Source organism: Megalobrama amblycephala, linkage group LG16 (genome assembly GCF_018812025.1).
Source record: "Megalobrama amblycephala isolate DHTTF-2021 linkage group LG16, ASM1881202v1, whole genome shotgun sequence".
NCBI classification, from domain to species: Eukaryota; Metazoa; Chordata; class Actinopteri; order Cypriniformes; family Xenocyprididae; genus Megalobrama; species Megalobrama amblycephala.
The window spans coordinates 7,336,813-7,357,771 of NC_063059.1; the positions used below are offsets into that span (position 1 = coordinate 7,336,813).

The 20,959-nt window shown below is 38.4% G+C and overlaps 2 protein-coding genes across 2 annotated transcripts in view; one reads left to right on the forward strand and one right to left on the reverse strand.

Annotated features, from left to right (window-relative positions):
• Positions 1-20,959, reverse strand: part of nbeab (neurobeachin b) — a 388,285-nt gene that overhangs the window by 85,123 nt on the left and 282,203 nt on the right. The window contains 1 exon segment of the mRNA XM_048159945.1: positions 20,171-20,307. Within this exon segment, the coding sequence (XP_048015902.1) occupies positions 20,171-20,307 (137 nt within the window).
• mab21l1 (mab-21-like 1) lies at positions 16,909-19,445 on the forward strand. Its single transcript, XM_048159946.1, has one exon. The coding sequence runs from the start codon at positions 17,554-17,556 to the stop codon at positions 18,631-18,633; it is 1,080 nt and encodes a 359-aa protein (XP_048015903.1). The 5' UTR covers positions 16,909-17,553; the 3' UTR covers positions 18,634-19,445.

Sequence of the window (20,959 nt, forward strand, 5' to 3'; positions counted from 1 at the left end):
GGGCGGCGTTGAAGGGGTTGTTGGACAACCCTCGTCAACTTATGTCAAACGCTTCCTAGAGGATTTCGGGAGTGGGAGGAGAAGGCTGGTGTTGATATAATTATTTTGACTGTGTTTATTTCATGCGCACATGTACTTTGCATATCACTCCCCACCATGAGGAAGAGATGGAGGTGGAGGAAGTCTTGAAAGGAACAGGATGGAGGGGGAACTAAATTCAGTTGATGGTAAAACCAAGTATTGCAGTTAATTCTCACAGTTAATTGCAATTTGCAATATCTTTTCAGAGTAATCATTAATCGATTACTAAATTAATACTAAAATGCCTGTTCATAACTGTTAAATGCAGTAAGATTAACTGATAAGAAAAATGTGAAAATTGTACCAAATCTAGTCATTTAGAATGCGATGAAGAGATTGCACCAATTTAATAATAATGATAATCTTATATTTTATTTTTTAAAACAACATTCACTCTGATTTTTAGACATTATTTACAGTACTTTAAAATCTAGTCAATGCATGTTGTTTCAGACTTAATTACACAATGAAATCAGTAGATCATAATGTCGCAGTCAGACAAAACCAAATTCTCCCCTGATGACCCAGAGTTGAAAGCTAAGCTGAAGCATGATGGTGTGTTACGTACGTGTATGTGCACTCGGTGGTATCCCTGCTGGCCAGCGGGACAGCGGGCCATCTTGCAAGCCTGCCAAAGCTGACAGCCTGTGACAATCTGCTTGGCGTGCAGCTATTTGACTAATTACACTGGATTACAGCATATTAATGCAAGCTGTTTTCTCCAGGGTTAGTGACCTAGACATCCTAGCTCCAATACACGCTAAGCACACAGGAAGAGAGATTTTTCTTTTGCAGAAAATGAAAATAGAAGTGGCTTCACTACCTTGTCTTAGTTCATCAGTGAAAGTGTATCTCAACTGGAGGCCTAAGTCATGCTGTCTCTTCTGAACCCCCATAAGGCCATTCCCATATAACAGAGGGAAATACAGAGATTAACATTTCTATCTGTTTCCTTTTCTCTATCCCTGATTTGAAAAGGGAAATGCTTGTAATTTGAGTAAACAAAAGACAGCAAGTTCATTAAGTGATTTATTACTCATAAGAGTAAATGTTCCCCAAAGCTGGATCATAGGCATTTTCTCATTGATTGTGCTTTTGTGCTGAAATGAGATCTTGATTAATGGTGGAATGTCACATGGGAGAGATTTGGTCTGTAGGATAAAATCTTTATTTTCCAGTCATTTCCGCTTGAGAAACTCTGGGATTGCTCCAAAACGAATCGCTTGCTAGCATGTGTGTAAGACATATCTCCAAATCAATACTACTTGAAAGTGGAGCACGTATTTTTTTGGTACAAAAATTGGCTAAGTGAATGTAGTAGGACTTTTCATTGAGCCTTTTTGCAGGTTATAACTGTCCTTATAAGCGAGGCATTCATTCAACCGATTCATTCAAAACACTGATATGTTTAGGAATGAAACAAGTGACTGCATTAATGGGTAAGCCACTGATTCCTTCCCTCAAATTATTTGTTTATGAGTGAATCATTGAATCATTCAATCAACTGATTCATTCTGCAGACACGCCACTACCGTGTGTAGTTTGAAAAGACACTTAATGTTTAGTAATATTATCAATTTGACTGCATTAACACTATCGGATGAGAACAAAAACTGAACTGATCTGGATGATGACGCCACTGTTTTCTATAAAGCTGCTTCATAGCTGATTTGATTTTGTTTCATAATTGACAAACATTGCAACATCGAAGCTTTACGAATCTTTTGTTTTGAATCAGTGGTTCGGAGTGTGAATCAAACTGCCAAAGTCACGTGATTTTAGTAAAACAGTCTTTGTTACGTCAAAAGTGTTCAAAATTTCAATGGTTCACCACTGGGGGGCGTGACTTTGGCAGTTTGATACGCACTCCGAACCACTGATTCGAAACAAAAGATTCGTAAAGCTTCGAAGCTTCATGAAGCAGTGTTTTGAAATCGCCCATCACTAGATATTGCTGAATAAAGTCAATATTTTGTTTTTTTTGGCACACAAAAGGTATTCTCATCACTTCATAACATTAAGGTTGAACCACTGTAGTCACATGAACTGTTTTAAATATGTCTTAGGTAGCTTTCTGTTCTGGAGGAAGTGAGAGGAACTGTAGAAGAGATTAGATCCTGCAGGGCAGTGGGAATGAAACAACAAGGTGCATGGACAAGATGGGAGAATGCAATGGAGAGGAAAGTCACCTGGACAGAGCTTTGGAAGGCTGAGCTACACCGCATAAAATTTCTCATTCAGTCAGTGTATGATGTTTTGCCAAGTCCGTCAAATCTGAATGTATGGGGGAAAATAGAGTCACCAGCATGCCTACTGTGCTCCAAGCGAGGAACCCTGGAGCATATCTTGAGCTGTTGTCCAAACTTGGAGAAAGACGGTATCGATGGAGGCATGATCAAGTCCTGAAGACCATCGCTGAAGCTATCAGCGCAGGAGTTGAGAGGGCAAAGAAGTCCCGACCCAGCAAGTATAGTATTGATTTTGTCAGAGCTGGGGAGCAGCCTAGGTCTGTGAAAAGGAAATCAGTAGGCATTCTGGCCTCTGCAAGGGATTGGCAGTTGTCAGTGGACCTGGATAGGCAGCTGAAGTTCCCTAGCCATATCACATTTACTACCCTGCGACCAGACATCGTCCTAGTGTCAGAATCCACTAAACAAGTTGTGCTGCTGGAACTGACAGTCCCATGGGAGGATCGCTTGGAAGAGGCCTTTGAGAGGAACCTTTCCGAGTATGCAGGACTGGTCAATGACTGCAAGCAGGCAGGATGGAGAGTGTATCCCAGTGGAGGTTGGATGTAGGGGATTGTAGGGGATTTGCAGCACGTTCCTTAGCTAGAGCCTACAGAGAGCTGGGGATTGAGGGAGTGAGCAAGAAGGCAGCTATCTGCAGCAGCAGTGAAGCAGCAGAGAAGGCTTCAAGGTGGTTATGGCTCAAAAGAGGAGAGCCATGGTGTACTAAGTAGCTAGCCAGCTGAACACAAGCTGGGGTCTGATCAGTCCCAGCTGGGTCACCTGGAGGAGGGTGTATGATGTTGTAAGAACCGAAACACCCAATGATTCCAGGAACATCACTGAGGATGTGTCCAGTGGCATCAGAAGATGTGTCTGAGTACAATCTGGGCATTGAAAGTATTATCTTGCTGTCAATGCAGGCCTCACTGAGCCATCGTATTTTATGAAAAATATCTTAATTTGTGTTCCGAAGACGAATGAAGGTCTTACGGGTGTGGAACGACATGAGGGTGAGTATTCATGTCTTCATTTTTGGGTGAACTAACCCTTTAAACTCATTTCATACTCATTTTTCTTTCCACAATTATTGAACTGAACCAACACTCAGCTGACTTGAGTTGAATAATGACACTGTTGTCTTCTGTAGAATTTCTTCTGTAGAATTTGAATTGGTCTTGATGAAGTTTACGTCATTTTTATTTTAGTTTGTTTGAGAATCCCGACCAGTTTGTTGCAGCAACACTGACGGGACTATCAGTTTTCCCAAACAAGGAGGAAGTATTCAGAGAAACCTACTTGAGAAGAATCATTATTTTTACAATTGTCGTCAGTAGAGGTACATAAATAACTTTTTTTTTAAAAAACAAATAATTTTTTAGTAGTCATCAGATGGTGAAATTCTTATTGGCAATCAAAGTCTCAAAGTAATGCATTCTCACAGTATACACTGGGCCTGCTATCTATTCATATGCAATCGCCAAAGTAAGCACACACTGTGTCTGGGCCTCTGCTATCAACAAAAATGGAAGCCGAGACTTTAACAAAGGCAAAAGGGGAGAAATGAGGCGTACAATGAGTGTGTTTAGAACACAACGACTCTCCCGATTGTGCTAAACCAATCCCAGACTTGCAACAAAGAGAAACTGAAGCTTTGCTATTTGTATCCTCTCCTCTGGCTCAAGCGCAGTGTAATAATAGTCTTAAAGTAGGCATTGTAGGAATAGAATACTTGAGTGGCTTACACAGGCAGTCTTATGAAACATTTAGGCAACGGTTTCCAAGGGTCCAAGGAGGGTGGAAGAAAAGGTAACGCAGCAGAATGGTCTTCTAGCATTCTGCCGGCCTTATTGTACAGAAGTCACATCAAATTAACTCTGAGGGCCATTTGCAGGGCCTTTTTCTCTCTGCCGAGCTTTTCAGAACAGATTAAGCTATGAAAACTTCAGAATTACTAAAGCACCTATTAAGCATTATGCTCCGTCCTTTCTTCAGCTCTCTCTTTGAACACAATTGAATGCACTGGGGCGTTCAATAGACTCTGAGAGGAGAAAGACTGGAGTTATTGGGGAGGAAACATGATGACAGAAATATTTAAAAAGACTGCCACAGAACTCATGATGTCAAGATTTATAAATTGACAAAATGTGTTTACAAAAAGCCTCTGCAGAGCTTAAAAATGTACATGAAAATTATGGTTTGTGTGTTTATTTATTGCCAGTTTATTATTCACATCCTCACTGGAGCTCAAACTATAAGCCACCGTCAACCTATAAGAGGTTTCAAAATAACAATTAAGCGTGTTTTTAACTGTGTATGGTAAAATTTGTTTTTCTTGTCCACTAACTCTGCAGGGGACATGGGGCTAGAGCAGTTCAAAGCAGCATGGAAAGAGCATGAATAGTAATTGTACTTAACAGGATTGGAGAGGGCCCTGACGGTGGCTCTTGAGACGCAGGTCGTGTGGCGTTAAATGGCTGTCACCCACTCAAAGATCCTCGACTTGGGAAAAGCCCCCACAATTCTTGAGCCCCGGAGCTCACATGCAATGTCAAGAACAGGGTCCCTGCAACTCCAGGCAACCTGAAATATGTTGTTCATTAAATCCTAAGGTCTTGGGTATCTAAACTTCAGGACGTATGGAATGCAGACTTGGGTTTCAACTAAATGTTATATAAATATGAAGCAAGGACATCTACTATAGTGGAATATAAGAGAGATATTGGTAGTTTTTCCTGCCCCAGACCATAGGCTATAATGAGACCTCAAGGGGATTCTGCCTATTAAAACAGCAGGTATCTAACACCTGTCCAGAAAAATTGCATTGACCATAGCCCTTTCAAAACATCCATACAAACAACATAGCTGTAGTGCTGCCTAGCTTTTGCACTTAAACTTCTAGCATCAAATTGCCTTTTTATACAAGGAAAATGATCATTTCGGGGACATGTACAACTTATTTAATAAAGTTAATAAATTCCATAGACTAATCTTGCCCTTACCCCTAAAGACAACATTTTTTAATTTAAGATATATATATATATATATATATATATATATATATATATATATATATATATATATATATATATACACACACACACACACACACAAACTTAGCGTATTACAGTGTAAAAAAGTACTGGTTAATATAAGGTAATTACATGGGTTGAGGTTTCATTCAGCACTCTAAAAAATAACGTGTTGGCGCTACAAAAAAAAAAAAAAAATTTTGAGTTATGACAACTTGAAGTGAATTTATGTTCGACCAACAAGCTACATTGAGTTAGAGAAACCTAATTTGTAGCCTAAACAAATTTTTAAGTTGACAACCAACAACCAGAGTTGTAGCCCTGAAACCAATTAATCTTATCTATTTCAGTTAAAATCCACAACTATCATAGCACATGTTAAATGTAACTTAATTAGCACGTATATTTAATGAACAAGTAAGATATTACTTGTCACTGGCATTAGCATAGTCATTGCTTATAGAGTCAATGTAGTGTTTACCTTCATGTATCTACTCTTCAGCACAATGTTAACCAAAAAAGTTCAACATTACAGAAACTCTTTTAAATGTCAAACATAACATTAATTTCAACATTTATTCTCCTTATCCAGTCCTTTGCAAAGCATGCTGGGAACTCAAAATCCTTTTTATATGTGTGTGTGTGTGTGTGTTTGCAGAAATATGAGTTTAAACTACAGACCATATTAAGATGATGTAATGATCAACATTATTATGTCAACAGTTTGCAATTTAAAAGTTTTAAATAAAACAATAAATTAGAATTTTTAATTTGCAACCATGCATTTATTTAAGTTGTGGTAACAGGTATCCTGTATTACTTTTTAGAGTGAGGTATTAGTACCTAGTTATTACATAATAATAATAACAATAATAAAATCAGTATTTTCTTTATGACATATTTTTCCAATTAAGGATGTTTTTGAATGTATCCAAAGTGAAGTTTTGTCAGAACTCACTTTTGGGGGATGTATATAAACACCCAGAATACTACAAAAACCTCTAGCATGAAGCCTCAGTAATATGGTCCTTATCAAACCTCTAATTGGATTGCCAGTGCTTGGAAGGAAAGATTCTAGGCCTTCTGCCTTTTATCCTTTTGTATTCCTATCAGCCACAAAATACCAAAACAATTGGATTGGGATCAAATGGACTGAGAACTTTTTTGTTCCACCAAACACAACAGGTTGACTAAAATCGGACCGGGCAAAAGCCTCAGCCCTCTGTTCGAAGGATGGGGAAATTTGAATTTCATAGGGTCTAAGTGACGTATCGAAACAAAGCTCCACACTGGCCATTGTTTGGCCTTTTACCAGTCAAGTCTTAAAACAGCAACATGCGGTGCACCATTCAAACCAGAAGTTCGGTTCAAACTTTGAGTGGCATTTTAGAAAGAACTGTCCTGAATATAACCCTTCAACTTTGCTGGATCCAGACTAGAGGAATGAGCCATCACACCTTGGTTGTGTCCTGTGTGATCGAGGAGTATCCCCTCATCTATTCAAATGCCAAAATAAACCCTCCCCTAGCACCAACATCAATCACGTTAATTACGCCAAACACCATAATAACAATAATTACAATAATATCTCATTAAGAAGGAGAGAGTGAATGACGGGGGAGAATTAATAGCAGGCAGGTGTACAACACGCTGCAATTATGGAGCCTGAAATTAGTTCATCGCCCAAAGGCAAACCGAGAAGAAAGAAACAGACTCAGAGAGAGTGAGAGGGAGGGAGGGAGGGAGGGAGGAAGGGAGGCGGAGAGAAAGTGGGAGTGAAGTTTCACTACCTAAAAAGTATTAAATAAAAAGAGAATTGCAAATAAGCAAATAAAAATGTCTTAAATGTGTAAATTAGGGGGAATAAAAAAAATGAAAAAGAGAGGAGGGGGAAGGAAAAGCTGCTTTTCCTGGCAGAGTTGTGGGCACGGATGAAAGGGGAGCAGCCCACCGTGATCAAGGGATCCACAGAGCTCTGCGGCAGCCATCAAGCCTGCACCTCTGCCGCCGACTGGCAGCTTCTCCTTCTCCTGTCAATCATTCATTACGCCAAGCTGAAGTCATAGAGGAAGCGCCTCCATGCCTTGACCTATCATATTACAGCTTCTGTAAACGGCTAATCCTCGTTCGTCAGATGGTGTCAACGCCTCCGCCTGTTTTTGAGCGCACTCAGCTCCGCCAACAGACAATTTGACACAATAATAAAATTGCTTGAATTTCAGCATAGTGTAGTGCAGACGTCAGAGCATATAAATACACACACAGAGAGACCTTTCAAATGTTTGGGGTCAGTAAGATTTTTTTTTTTTTTTTTTTTTTTTTTTCAGCAAGGATGCATTCAACTGATCAGTAAAGACATTCATAATGTTACAAAAGATTTGTATTTCAAACAAATATTGTTCTTTTGAACTTCATATTCATCAAAGAACCCTGGAATCACGGTTTCTACAAAATATTAAGCAGTTTTCAACATTGATAATAATAAGAATGTTTCTTGCCAAAGCAGCATATTAGAAAGATTTCTCAAGCACTGAAGACTGGATTAATGGCTGTATTATATATATATATATATATATATATATATATATATATATATATATATATATACACACACACACACACACACACACACACACACATATTTGACTTCAGATGCAAAAAGCCTCTGTGCCATCTGAAATTTTCTTCTAAAATAAGCATTTTTATCATTTTTATCATGTTCAGTTATTTCACTTTAATGGCAATGAAAAGGACCTATTAAAAAAGTGAAAATATAATAAAAGACAACAATATTCAATAAAGTTACATTTATTATTAATAATAATAATTATTATTGTACACCAATTTAAAGGATTAGTCCACTTTTAAATACACTTTTCCTGATAAATTTACTCACCCCCATGTCATCCAAGATGTTCATGTCTTTCTTTCGTCAGTCGAAAAGAAATGAAGGTTTTTGAGGAAAACATTCCAGGATTATTCTCCTTACAGTGGATTTCAATGGCTACCAACAGGTTGAAGGTCAAAATTACAGTTTCAGTGCAGCTTCAACGGCTTTAAACGATACCAGATGAGTAATAAGGGTCTTATCTAGCAAAACGATAGGTCATTTTCGAAAAAAATACAACCGTTTATGCTTTATAAACAAAATATCGCTTGAACGTACTTTCCGCTTCCGCATTCTTCATAATGCTTACGCTGAATGTCCTACGCCTTCCCTATTCAAGTTACGGAAAAAAACGAAACTGGCGCTGCGTTCGTTCCGTAAGTAGAATAGGGAAGGCGTAGAAGCGTTATGAAGAATGCGGAAGCGGAAAGTACGTTCAGTGCGATATTTGTTTATAAAGCATAAACGGTTGTATTTTTTTCGAAAATGACCGATCGATTCGCTAGATAAGACCCTTATTACTCATCTGGTATCATTTAAAGCCCTTGAAGCTGCACTGAAACTGTAATTTTGACCTTCAATCTGTTGGTAGCCATTGAAATCCACTGTAAGGAGAAAAATCCTGGAATGTTTTCCTCAAAAAATGTTTTCCTTCTTTTCGACTGACGAAAGAAAGACATGAACATCTTGGATGACATGGGGGTGAGTAAATTTATCAGGAAAAGTGTAATTAATGTGGACTAATCCTTTAACTTTGGTGTCTTATCATTGGCAATTGCAAATGTTTTTAAAAGCAATAAGCCAGTTTAAACAGATATTTGTCATTTTTTCTTAAATTTATCTATTAAAAAAAAATATATAATAATCTGAATATAAAAAGCCTAGGCTGCTGAATGTTTTATCGTAGGAGAGCACGTGGTCATCAGGATGGCTCTTTTAGCCTGAGGGCTGTTCCAGAGCGCAGTGAGAGCCCTCAAGGCAGGAAGCGGCATGTCAGCTCTTCCCTCTGCCCTTTCCTGGAGTTTCAGCAGGAGCTGAAGCACACCTATGAATTCTGATTATGGAAGCCAGCTACCTCAACCACTACATTAATGAGGCCGGTCGAGAGCCGCCACAAGCTGGAACCCAAATAATACAACGAAACAAAAGAACAGGAGGCCAATACATGTATTAAGCCTCTGAGTCTGTGATCTTTAAGTGACACATTGATTCAGAATGAAAAACGCTAAATAGCATTAGCAACATAGACGAATGCTAGAATGTTTGTAAAAGTCCTTAAGTTTACCAATCAACATGTAAACTTAAATACTAGAAATGTACTAAAGTTATCCTCTGAGGATTAAACAACAAATCTGCCCCTTTAAATCTAGGCTAGAGCAAAAATGTAAATATCGGATGCTAGCTTTGTTTAAAACAGGCTAAGCGATTAATTGGTCAGTTATTTTGTCATTGCCTGTTCTTAAAAGCACCACAGACCATAAAATGAGCTGCCTAATTCCTTTGGCCCTAAAATCAGACTTTCACATAAAGCAGAGGTAAGGATATCAATCATTTTAACCTTCACTGAGGCAACATGTCAGCGTCACAAAACAGCTCATGTGGTGTTAATGAGCGTGTAATATAAAACACCAGCCACTAGCTCCATATGTCGCAGCATTATGGAAAACAGAGTCTTGCTTCTGTTCGCATAGAGATTTGTAGAGTTATAGTAGTCTGTATATATATATTCGTTTTTTAATAGTATTAAAGATAGGATCATTTTTATTAAAACTTTGACTACTTTGGCCTAATTTTACATAAATTTGGTAAGTCTTAAACCTCATCTCCATAAAAGAACATCAAAATCAGGCCCAGCCAGTCCGCTCTTCATTTTACATTGTCAATTAAGTGTCATTGTGGAGGGATTCTCCATATAAGTCAGCAGGCGGAAACGAGGCGGGGGCTCATCCACATTATTAATGGAAATGATATACGTCAATATGGCCGTGTCGCCTCCCACGTGTCAGCCTGTCGTCTTACACAAAGGAACTGGCAACTTATGAACTGCCTGCGCCGCTACGTCGAGTCCATAAAACAACTGGCCCCGGTCACCAGGGAGCCCCCCTCGGCCCCCCCCCTCCCTCGAACAGAAACCGCCCCCCTCACAACAGATGACACAGATGGGGAGAGGGCAAACAAAAAAGGGGGCTTCCTTTGTAGCAAGTGGGAACCTTTTCAAAAAGCCATTCATGCAACAAATTGGGGAAAGCTGGACCTCACTGGATCACTATAGGTTCTTGCTTTTTCAATGGCTAACCTATAAGTGCAGACAAATTTATGAGTTTCTTTGTGACAGCGATTTAGGAGCAATAAAATTGAAGCCGAGAGTTGCAGGATTACAAACGATTTGGGTATTTTTAGCATTTTGTTTTGGCAGCAACTCTATATTAAATACAAGTTTAGGTCACGCATGCATTAAAATGCTATTGTTGAAAGATTAAAAATGTAATTTAAATGTGTGTCGTACCAACTTCTGCACTGATTTATCTAATGGATTTGACTGTTCTTATACTTTAAAGCATTAAAAAAACCATAACCTCCCCCTCTTGAAGGCTCTATCTAGTCTTTACCGCTTCATGAGACGTTTCGCTAGAAAGCACCTGTCTTACTTTGCAGTTTGCTCACTTTCTTTCGGTTTATTCTCGCTCTCCTGCGGCGGCTTCTTCCCCCCTTCTACCTTTTCTCCTCCCTTTTGCAATCTGCATAGAGAGACATTTGTCATCATTAGCCCAGCTCTGACAGTTGGCACCCAGCACCTCAGATCTCAAGGACTGGCAATTATGAAGCCTTCATCCCTTATTTGGGTTACATGGCCTAATTTCATCATGGGCTTCAACCACCAGCATTTCATTACCCGAGCCCCCCAACCTGGGGGGAAAAAATGCAGTCTTTTTCTCTCTTTTTCTTTCTCTTTGTTTTCGCCCTCCAGAACCGGCTGTTGAGCACACGTGCTTCTCAGAATAGGGCGGTATAATTAATTTGAAATGCATCAAGGCTTTGTCCTCACCGGGGCTGTTGAGAGGATGTTCTGGTTGAGTATCATCGGGTCAGTGAGCGAATGATTACGGACTCAACCTCTAAACATGGGATGTCTCCAAGACATTAAGATTAATCACAGGGAGCTGAAGAGGTTGGTGTCTTTTGACGGCCGCTTGTTAAAGGTGTTTTACCGAGCTTGGGGTTTGTGTACGCCACTTGAAAACAAACAGATGAAAACAAATGGGTCTGCTTGCTGAATACAAAATGAAATGGATGCTTCACAGGAAACTTTCAAAAGTTTGAACGGTTAAAGGGTTAGTTCACCCAAAAATGAAAATTCTCTCACTAATTATTCACCCTCATGTCGTTCCAAACCCGTAAAACAAATGAAGATCTTTTTGATGAAATCTGAGAGCTCTCTGACTTCTCCATTGACAGCTATGCAACTACCACTTTGATGATTCAAAATGTTCATAAAGAGATCATAAAACTAATCCATATGAATTGAGTGGTTTAGTTCAAATGTTCTGAAGAGACTCGATCGCTTTATGTGACAAACAGATTAAACTTAGGCTTTTATTCACATATAAACATTGATCAGTGAACATATACAGAAGCTCAACTGAACCTGCTTGATGCGTGAGAGCAAACCTCTTCCTGAAGCTCACATGTGCTGCATAACACACGAGAATGAACCTCATTGGTTCTCGCACGCATCAAGCAAACATGCTTAAACTTAGATTTACCACAACTGAAGTGTGAGTTGCTTAATATTTTATGTGAATAAAAGCCTAAATTCAATCTGTTCATCATATAACACGATTGCGGACTAAACCGCTCAATTCATATGGATTAGTTTTACGATCTCTTTATGAACTTTTTGAAGCTTCAAAGTGGTAGTTGCACAGCTGTCTATGGAGGGACAGAAATCTCTCAGATTTCATCAAAAAGATCTTCATTTGTGTTCCGAAGATGAACGAAAGACTTATGGGTGTAGAACGACTTGAGGGTGAGTAATTAATGACAGAATTTTCATTTTTGAGTAAACTATTCCTTTAATACAAAATGAAAGAGTTCATCCAAAAATGAAAATTCTGTCATCAATTACTCACCCTCATGTCGTTCCAAACCTGTGCGACTTTTTCGTTTTTGTGCATACAATGAAACTCAATGGGGTTTAAAACAACATGGGAACATGGGAAAAAAAAGAAAAAAAAAGAAATAGTAATAGAAAAAAAAAATAATCTTTTTTTGTTTCCCACATAAACTCATACAGGTTTGAAAAGACATTAGGGTGAGTAAATGACATAATTTTCATTTTTTGGGTGAAATCTCTTTAATTCGCACCACATGTATGGCATGCACAAGATTTCACAAGCTTGTAAGTGAACACCCCTCAAAATATCCTCAAAATGTGTAAGATTTCAGATTAAAGGACATTTAAATAAAAAGGTCCTTTTTTGAATAAACTAATGAAATCAATGCTAAATCTATGCAAATAAATTCACGCCATTAATCAGAGAAGCTGACAAGCAACAACGCATATTGCTGCTGGGAGGTGATGGCAAAGCTCAAAAAAAAAAAAAAAAAAAAAAGTGATTAATTTTCCAGTGTTCCTCTCTCTCCCTTACATTTGGGGGTTACTGTTTAGGTTTAGCCTATCTAGTCCGCTTTACCAAAAAAACTCCACATTTTACAGAGTGGATTTTGTCCTCTTCTCCCAAACTCCCCCTGGGAGGAGGCTTCTAATACAGCATGGAAAATAAAACAAATGGAGGGAGAGAATTCAAAGCATGAGAGGTAGGGGGCTGACAGCCGATAGGCAAGAGAAAATTAACTGGAAGCCCTGCAGTGTGGCCATATTGCCTGGAATAACCGAATTCGCTTCGGAAGAAAACTCAATGACAATTTTGATATCCATTTGCAGGAAGCTGAAAAGGATATGTCATAATAAGTGTCCATCTTGTATAATGCAATCCCCACCAGCGCCGAGCTCCACGCTAATATTGCTTGTCTTAAATGGCGGGGCCTTTAATATGATTTATATTTGACTTCTCCACTCCATTAAGTGCACTCAATAATCTGTGCTTTGACCTAGCGACGCCTTTTGGCTCAGATCCATTTTTGATATTCTTTTTTTTTTTCCTTCCTTTTCCGCTGTCGCAAAATGATGATGGGATCAGTGTAAAGAACTGTCCATGAATGATGATGAAATAAAGCTGAGCTGACCTCCTTTTGTCACTGAATAATAGGATTATTAATATCAGTGTGAAGAAGTGACTATTAACTTCAATTAAGACTCTCTTAAGCTCTTGATATATTCAAATCTGCGAATAACTCTCCTGGTACTATTAATATTGGCATACAATGTTCTAGACACATAAGAAGTGCTATCTAATGTTGTCCCGTGATGTTGTTCTTTTACATTAATATGCTGGATTATTAATGCGGGATTCTAATTAAATACACTGCATGATGTGCATATATCTTTTTCTTACACACAACAAGAGAAGCAAATCAAATAAACAGGAAAACATGTAATAAATGTCACATTAAATATAAAATTAAATTAAAAACCAATAACAATAATAAAATATAAAATGAAAAAAAAATATTGCATTAAAAAATATTTATCAGAGTAATTTCAATCAATTAATCAAAGGTTAAATTACTTACATTTGCCTTTAAAAAAAAAAAAACAACACACAATACTGATATAATCCATTACAACACCCATTTATTCATATTAAAAAAACCACACAAACTTTCCATTCTGGCAGTTTTAAAAATTGAAATTGAAAGATTGTGACTAAAAACCTGCAAGACCTTAATCTAAATCATCAATTTGTTTAAAAACAATCCTATTCTGTGACAGTTAAACATGGTACTGTACATGTGTTTGACAAGGGCCTTTATCAGCACGTCTGACCATTCTGACAGGAGAATCGCTCTTCGGAAAAAGACGGGAGGGTGAAAGAAAAATGAAGAGATCATTGCCGAGGAAACTCCAGAACAAAGAGGCCTTCAACGAGCTAAACGTTTCCTGGGTCATATGCTCGTCCAAAAAGGGGCGGAAGCCGGAGTCATTGTATTGATTTACACAATCCGGCATCCTATTCGCTGGGTCAGAGATAGCACCCGTACTGTTGTCACACCCTCATATATCACAGCAAAGCCTGTGGATAGTGCGTTATGGTCACAAAGACACACAGATTGCAATGTTGCGAGACGCAGTGTGCGTGAGAAGAGAGGGGGTTTGAGGTCAAGGGGGTTTTGAAGTGCCTTCAGGTCACACTAAACAGAGCGCTTGAGTCAAGTATACTGTATTAAACGGCTTTGTATTGAAATGATTTAAGATGCAGCATAAAACTTTCCAAACGAACTGAATAGCTCTTGTTAATTATAAAGTGTGTTTATAAAATCTAACATTTCCTGAAACTGGATGTTTCTGTGTTGCGGTATCATTAAACGCCACAATGAAAATACTGATAAACAACCATTTAAGTTCTGTTCCATAAAGTATGTTTTATGTATTAGTATGTGTTTGAAATAGGCTAATTTCCCGTATGAAGTGTGAGAGCCGAGGACTAAACAGTGTTAACGGATTAACAGGAGCTGATCCGAGATAAAATTATGCCTGATACTATAACACTGTACTGCTGTTTACTGTAACTCACTGGTAAACAATAGACAAGCAACTGATTCAGACATACAAAAGCAGTGCTGAACACAACCAGTGAAGGGAGGGAGACCGTCTGATCTGATATGGTTGGGTGCCTGCTACGTAATGTGTGTGCATGAGAGAGAGAGAGGTGGTTGAGGTGGAAAGCAGGGTTAAACAGAGAGCATCAAAAAATTCTGAGTAACAAAGTGTGAGTAAAAGAGTATTTTCCAATCCTCCAATTTGTCAAATGACACTTTTTTTTTTTTTTTTATGTAACCTAATGCATGTACAGTAATCCAGAATGAAATTAATATATCAGATAAATTGATTGATAAAGATAAAGTCTGATGCATGCTTCTTAAAAATTAAATAAATAAATAAAAAAGATTTTGATTTTAATAAAGTGCCACATCCCTGCCAGAGGCCCAAACAGCATTTGCCTTGCTTTCATTTCCTGACAGAGGCAAAGGAGAACTCTGATAAGTGTGATCTCTGCCTGCAAACTGCAGAGCTCTATTAATTATGGTTGGCAAAATCATGCAGGCAGAAGGTGCCAAGCAGACTACAGTGAGGGCTGGAGCCAACCGACCGTGATGATGCCTCAGTAGTGACCTATAATGAAACAGACAGGCAGGCATATAGATATATCTAGAACATGAATCACATAACAGTCTATATTTATTCAAATATAGCTACGTTCAAACGTGTATCCTAATTTTTAAAAGAAGAGAAGCCTTTTTTTACTCATAATCAGCCGCGTTATGTTTGGGTTTTCCGTTCTATTTCAGATATAATATCGCGAGAAAAGTGCTTAGTGCAATATTACAACTTAAATCACAGGCAGCCAAGATATAAAAGTTTATCTCATATCGTTAAAATATTTCTTGACGTTTGTACAATTAAATTGTTGAACGTTTAATCTGCCGAGACAAAAAATGGGCATAAAAGTTAAAAGAGGGAAAATACGGGCACGTTTTAAAGCTTGAGATTTTAAATAACGCTCCAAAAAATTAATTAAAATGAACCGTGACAACTGATTTAGTGACTGAACGAGATCAGAAAAATGTAGGCTATACGATATAAGTTAAGTTAAAACAATAATAAAAAAGACGTTCAGATCAGGCTTCTGTCCATGGAAGAAATGAAAAACTAGTTTTCATTTAAAAATATTAAGACGCATTAAAAAGATCAAAAAGACGCTTTTCCTTTTATAGTATTTGCTACACCATTAAATCATATGCAAAAATAAAACTTTAAACAATACTTTATCAAATGAATTACCTAAAATTAAAATAACTAGGTAATTATACACAAATGCGACAAAATATTAAATATGTTAGTGAAAACACATTAACGAAACATTACTCAAGCCCTTATAAAGGCCTTCATCTTCATGGCATCTACAATGAACTTCACAAAAACTAAACTAATCGTTTTTATATTTTACACTAAGCAAGTAAGCGACGACACGACTAAGCTAAATGTACCTAAAGCTCCATTTGCTGTCTTAAAGGAAAATAAATAACACGGATTAATGTTTTAAATGTTTATAATGAAACAAAAGATTCGGCGTTCGGTAATAGTTAACCATTAGGCCTATAGCATTACCATATTTATACTGCAAAATAATTAAAAGAATATTACTGTATATTATTCGAAGAGAATTTTAAATATCATGCACTACAAGGAGATATATAAATATAGGCTACCAATATACATGTAGTAATTTAAACACTGAAAATAGCATGTAGAAAAATACAGCAACGCCAAAAGAAAAATCGAATTAGATCAACGAAAAACTTTATGCATGTCAAACTACACGCCTCTCTACAGAGAAAAACAAACAAACAAAAAAACAACATCAGTATTTTCGACAAATTGTAATATAGATAATGAAAATGGAAACTTAAAATTACCGAATGATACATAGTAAATATTCTATTCACAGATGTGTGAAATTACAGGATTTCTGATAGAAAAAAAAGCCTTGCTAAAAAAAATAATAACAGACATAGTCTGTATATAATACGAAGAGCAGGAAAAGCCGTATATATCGCGAATAAACCTGTATCTTCTCCCTCCAAAGTGTAGGTGTGTTTCCACCAGGCGATTCGGTTGTGTATAAAAGCGGAGGATTAATTTGTCGTCAATAAACTGAAGGCAGTGACGACTCGGGCCGTGATTGGACGAGCTCCCCTCAAACCCTCCCTTTATAATTTCACAGGAGTGAGTTCGGAGTCTTAAACAAACCAACAACGCTAGGACACACACTTAAGAGCACCCTGCACTTTCCAATCCCTATTACAAACAGAGAAAAGACACCGCAAGTGGATACAAGAGGTTTGCTGAACTACTGATCCGTGCGTATGGACTTTTAATTGCTGAATTAGACCAAGGGGTTTGACTTTTTTTCTTTTTTTTTTTGGTCACAATTGAAAACAGAAGCTGATGATTTAACTGCCCGACTTTGTGCATGTGCTCCACGCACAAATAAAAAAAGGTATTTTTTTTATTTCCAAATCCCATTTTTTTCTTCTAAATAGTCCACTTTCTTCTCTAAAATTGGCTCCTGTACAAACAGCCGCGTTGGATCCCTCGGGTTACTGCGAGACTCCGGTGTACAACCCGGATCTCTGTCCAAATATGATCGCCGCCCAGGCCAAGCTGGTGTATCATCTCAATAAATACTACAACGAGAAATGCCAGTCTCGGAAAGCGGCCATCTCCAAGACCATCCGGGAGGTGTGCAAGGTGGTCTCGGATGTCCTGAAGGAGGTGGAGGTCCAGGAGCCCCGCTTTATCAGCTCCTTAAACGAAATGGATAACCGCTTCGAGGGGCTCGAGGTCATCTCCCCTACTGAATTCGAGGTGGTCCTCTATCTGAACCAAATGGGAGTCTTCAACTTCGTGGACGACGGCTCTCTGCCGGGCTGCGCCGTGCTCAAGCTAAGCGACGGGCGGAAGAGAAGCATGTCCCTCTGGGTCGAGTTCATCACGGCTTCGGGATACCTGTCCGCCCGCAAGATCCGCTCCAGGTTCCAGACGCTCGTGGCGCAGGCGGTGGATAAGTGCAGCTATAGGGACGTGGTTAAAATGGTCGCGGACACCAGCGAGGTGAAATTACGCATCAGAGACAGATATGTGGTTCAGATCACCCCCGCGTTCAAGTGCACCGGCATATGGCCGCGCAGCGCTGCCCACTGGCCGCTGCCGCACATCCCGTGGCCTGGTCCGAACAGGGTGGCAGAAGTCAAAGCCGAGGGTTTCAATCTCTTATCGAAGGAGTGTTACTCGTTAAACGGGAAGCAGAGCTCGGCGGAGAGTGACGCCTGGGTGTTGCAGTTCGCCGAAGCGGAGAACCGACTGCTCCTGGGAGGGTGCAGGAAGAAATGCCTGTCCCTGCTCAAGACACTGCGCGACCGTCACCTTGAACTACCCGGACAGCCTCTCAACAACTACCACATGAAAACTCTTGTGTCTTACGAGTGCGAAAAACACCCGCGCGAGTCGGACTGGGACGAGAACTGCCTCGGGGATCGACTGAACGGGATTTTATTGCAGCTCATTTCGTGCTTGCAGTGCAGGAGATGCCCCCATTATTTTCTGCCAAACCTAGACCTTTTCCAAGGGAAGCCACATTCGGCCCTTGAAAACGCTGCCAAACAGACTTGGCGACTGGCTAGAGAAATTCTAACCAACCCTAAAAGCCTGGAGAAACTCTGAGGTAAAAAAAATAAACGGCATGTTTATGAATAGGAGGCCTGACTGATCAAAGTTCTGAGGCCTAGACGCTAATCAGGAACTCTTCCACAAAATGGTCACTGTTGAAATCAATCCACGTTGTTTTTGTTGTAAAAATATTTTAGAGAGCTCCGTTTAAAAATACTTCACATGACACGAATTTGTCATAAGGAGGGAGCACATTGTATCAACAATCAAAATGAATATAGTTACCTGTCAGTATTACTGTTTCTTTCTTTTCTTTTTACGAGCCCTGCCCAACAACACATTTTACCTAAAAGCTTTCGAAATAAAGCTACGTGACAGAATACAACCTGTACATTTTATACTGTAAATAGACACATTTGTAGATTGTGAATCCGGTGGTCTGCAGTTGTGATTGTTGTTCTGTGACACGTAAATAGAAGTATAATTTCACCTGTTTTAACATTCGCCTGAATTATTTCTGAAGAGAGAAAGAAGAAGAAAAAAACATTTAGACCTGCATCAACGATTTAATCCATTGTCAATGGCAAATTTCTAAAGTTTACATTTTGATGGTACTATTTCCTAAACATTCCATACGCATACTTGAATTCTTATTTAAAGTATATTCGACCATTTTTTGTTTGTACCTTGCTTACATGATAAAAAGCTGAAATTGAGAATATATATATGAAAAAAATATACCTGAAAATAATGCACTTGAAATACACTGGAATATAACATTTTGTGATTTGATTTTTTTTATATCTGTCTCTGAGTTTATTTAAAGATTTAATAAAAGCAAATTAATATTTGTGTCCAAATAATGATTCATGATACATAAATATTGCAGTGTAATCTCAGGCACGATTTTTTGGGGGGATTTTTAAGACTCTGGATCTTCGACGTGAAAATTACACGATGTCGCCGGGTTCTTGCAAAATAAAAAAGCGGAATACACACACAAAAACATGAAAATAAGAAAATGTCTTCCTGTGAACAGTGGCTGTTGAGAGAAGGAAAAGGATGAACTGAAATATGGATTGCACAGACAGGTCAGAAATGTATAATTCTCTCATGACAGTTTTGCATATCTGAATTGCACCTCTTCAATTAGAAATGTTCACAATGTTTTATTTTTCAACCAACAATTTGTTAGATTATATTTCCTTCACTCAATGTTATTCCGTGTTATTCATGACAAAACTGAGAACTGTGTAATTATGTAGTTTTAAACGCGTAGGTTTTAGTTCATTTTACATAAGCTATTAAACATAAACTATCACTCTAACTGACATTTTAGCAGGGACGTCTAGTAAAAACCATTGGCAAAAAATAATGGTCTTTGCGCGTGGCCTCATGGGGCATTCAAGGTATGGGCCTCGATTCAGAAAAAAAAATGTATCCTATATATTTTTAACGTTATTAAATTTTATAAAGTGCTAAGATTATTGAACACTTTATGGTATTGTATTTTGATCAATGTCATTAGGAGTGCAATTCTGCTTGGTATTTGTGTACACACTTACAAATGCACAATACAAATTCAACCTACTTTGCCATCGATGCGTCTGAAGGATGGGTCATCTTCGTCCACTTCAAAATATATTTCCGTGGTAGTGATGGAGAGAGTCCCACGAGCTTCAGTGACCGGGGCAATAAGCTGGGCCGGGGTGCTCAAAACAACAGGGCCTATAACACGGAAATATATTTTTTATTTTTCACAGGGGAAATGAACCCAGATTATGTGTCGCCAGTCAGTCATCAACAAATGATGCGTTGGCCTAATGCAAGTTAGTAGCTGATGTAGTTATACACAACAATACACATGCGCTAAACAATTTCCTCAGAATGTGTTTACAATATTTTCCCATTCCTGCCATTTTGGTTTTGTAGACTTTGTAGACATGGTGGTAGTCTAGCGATCTTCACCATGCATGTCGTGCGGGAAAAAAATGGTAGTCTATTCAAAATACTCCAAAAATAATTGTTTTAGTAATATATACATCAAGCCTAATCAGAAGATAAACACGGTGCAGAATTTTACACAAACATACGCATGAAAATGAAATACATATAGGCTAAATTGTTGAAGAGAATAGTTTCAGCATTTTAAACGATTACAAAACGAAGCATTAGCCATATGACATTGTATCAAGAAGAAAAAAAAAAAAATCGAGGTGAGCGTTTTTATAAGGCTTAACAGCAATAATTTCACAGTCACTTTCCTTCATTATTTTGCGACAAAACAAATCATATGTGAGTGATACGCATTTATGCGCTTCCTAATCAAATCAGTCGTTGAGACTCCCTTTTGATTATACGAAACCTGTAAAATTGACCT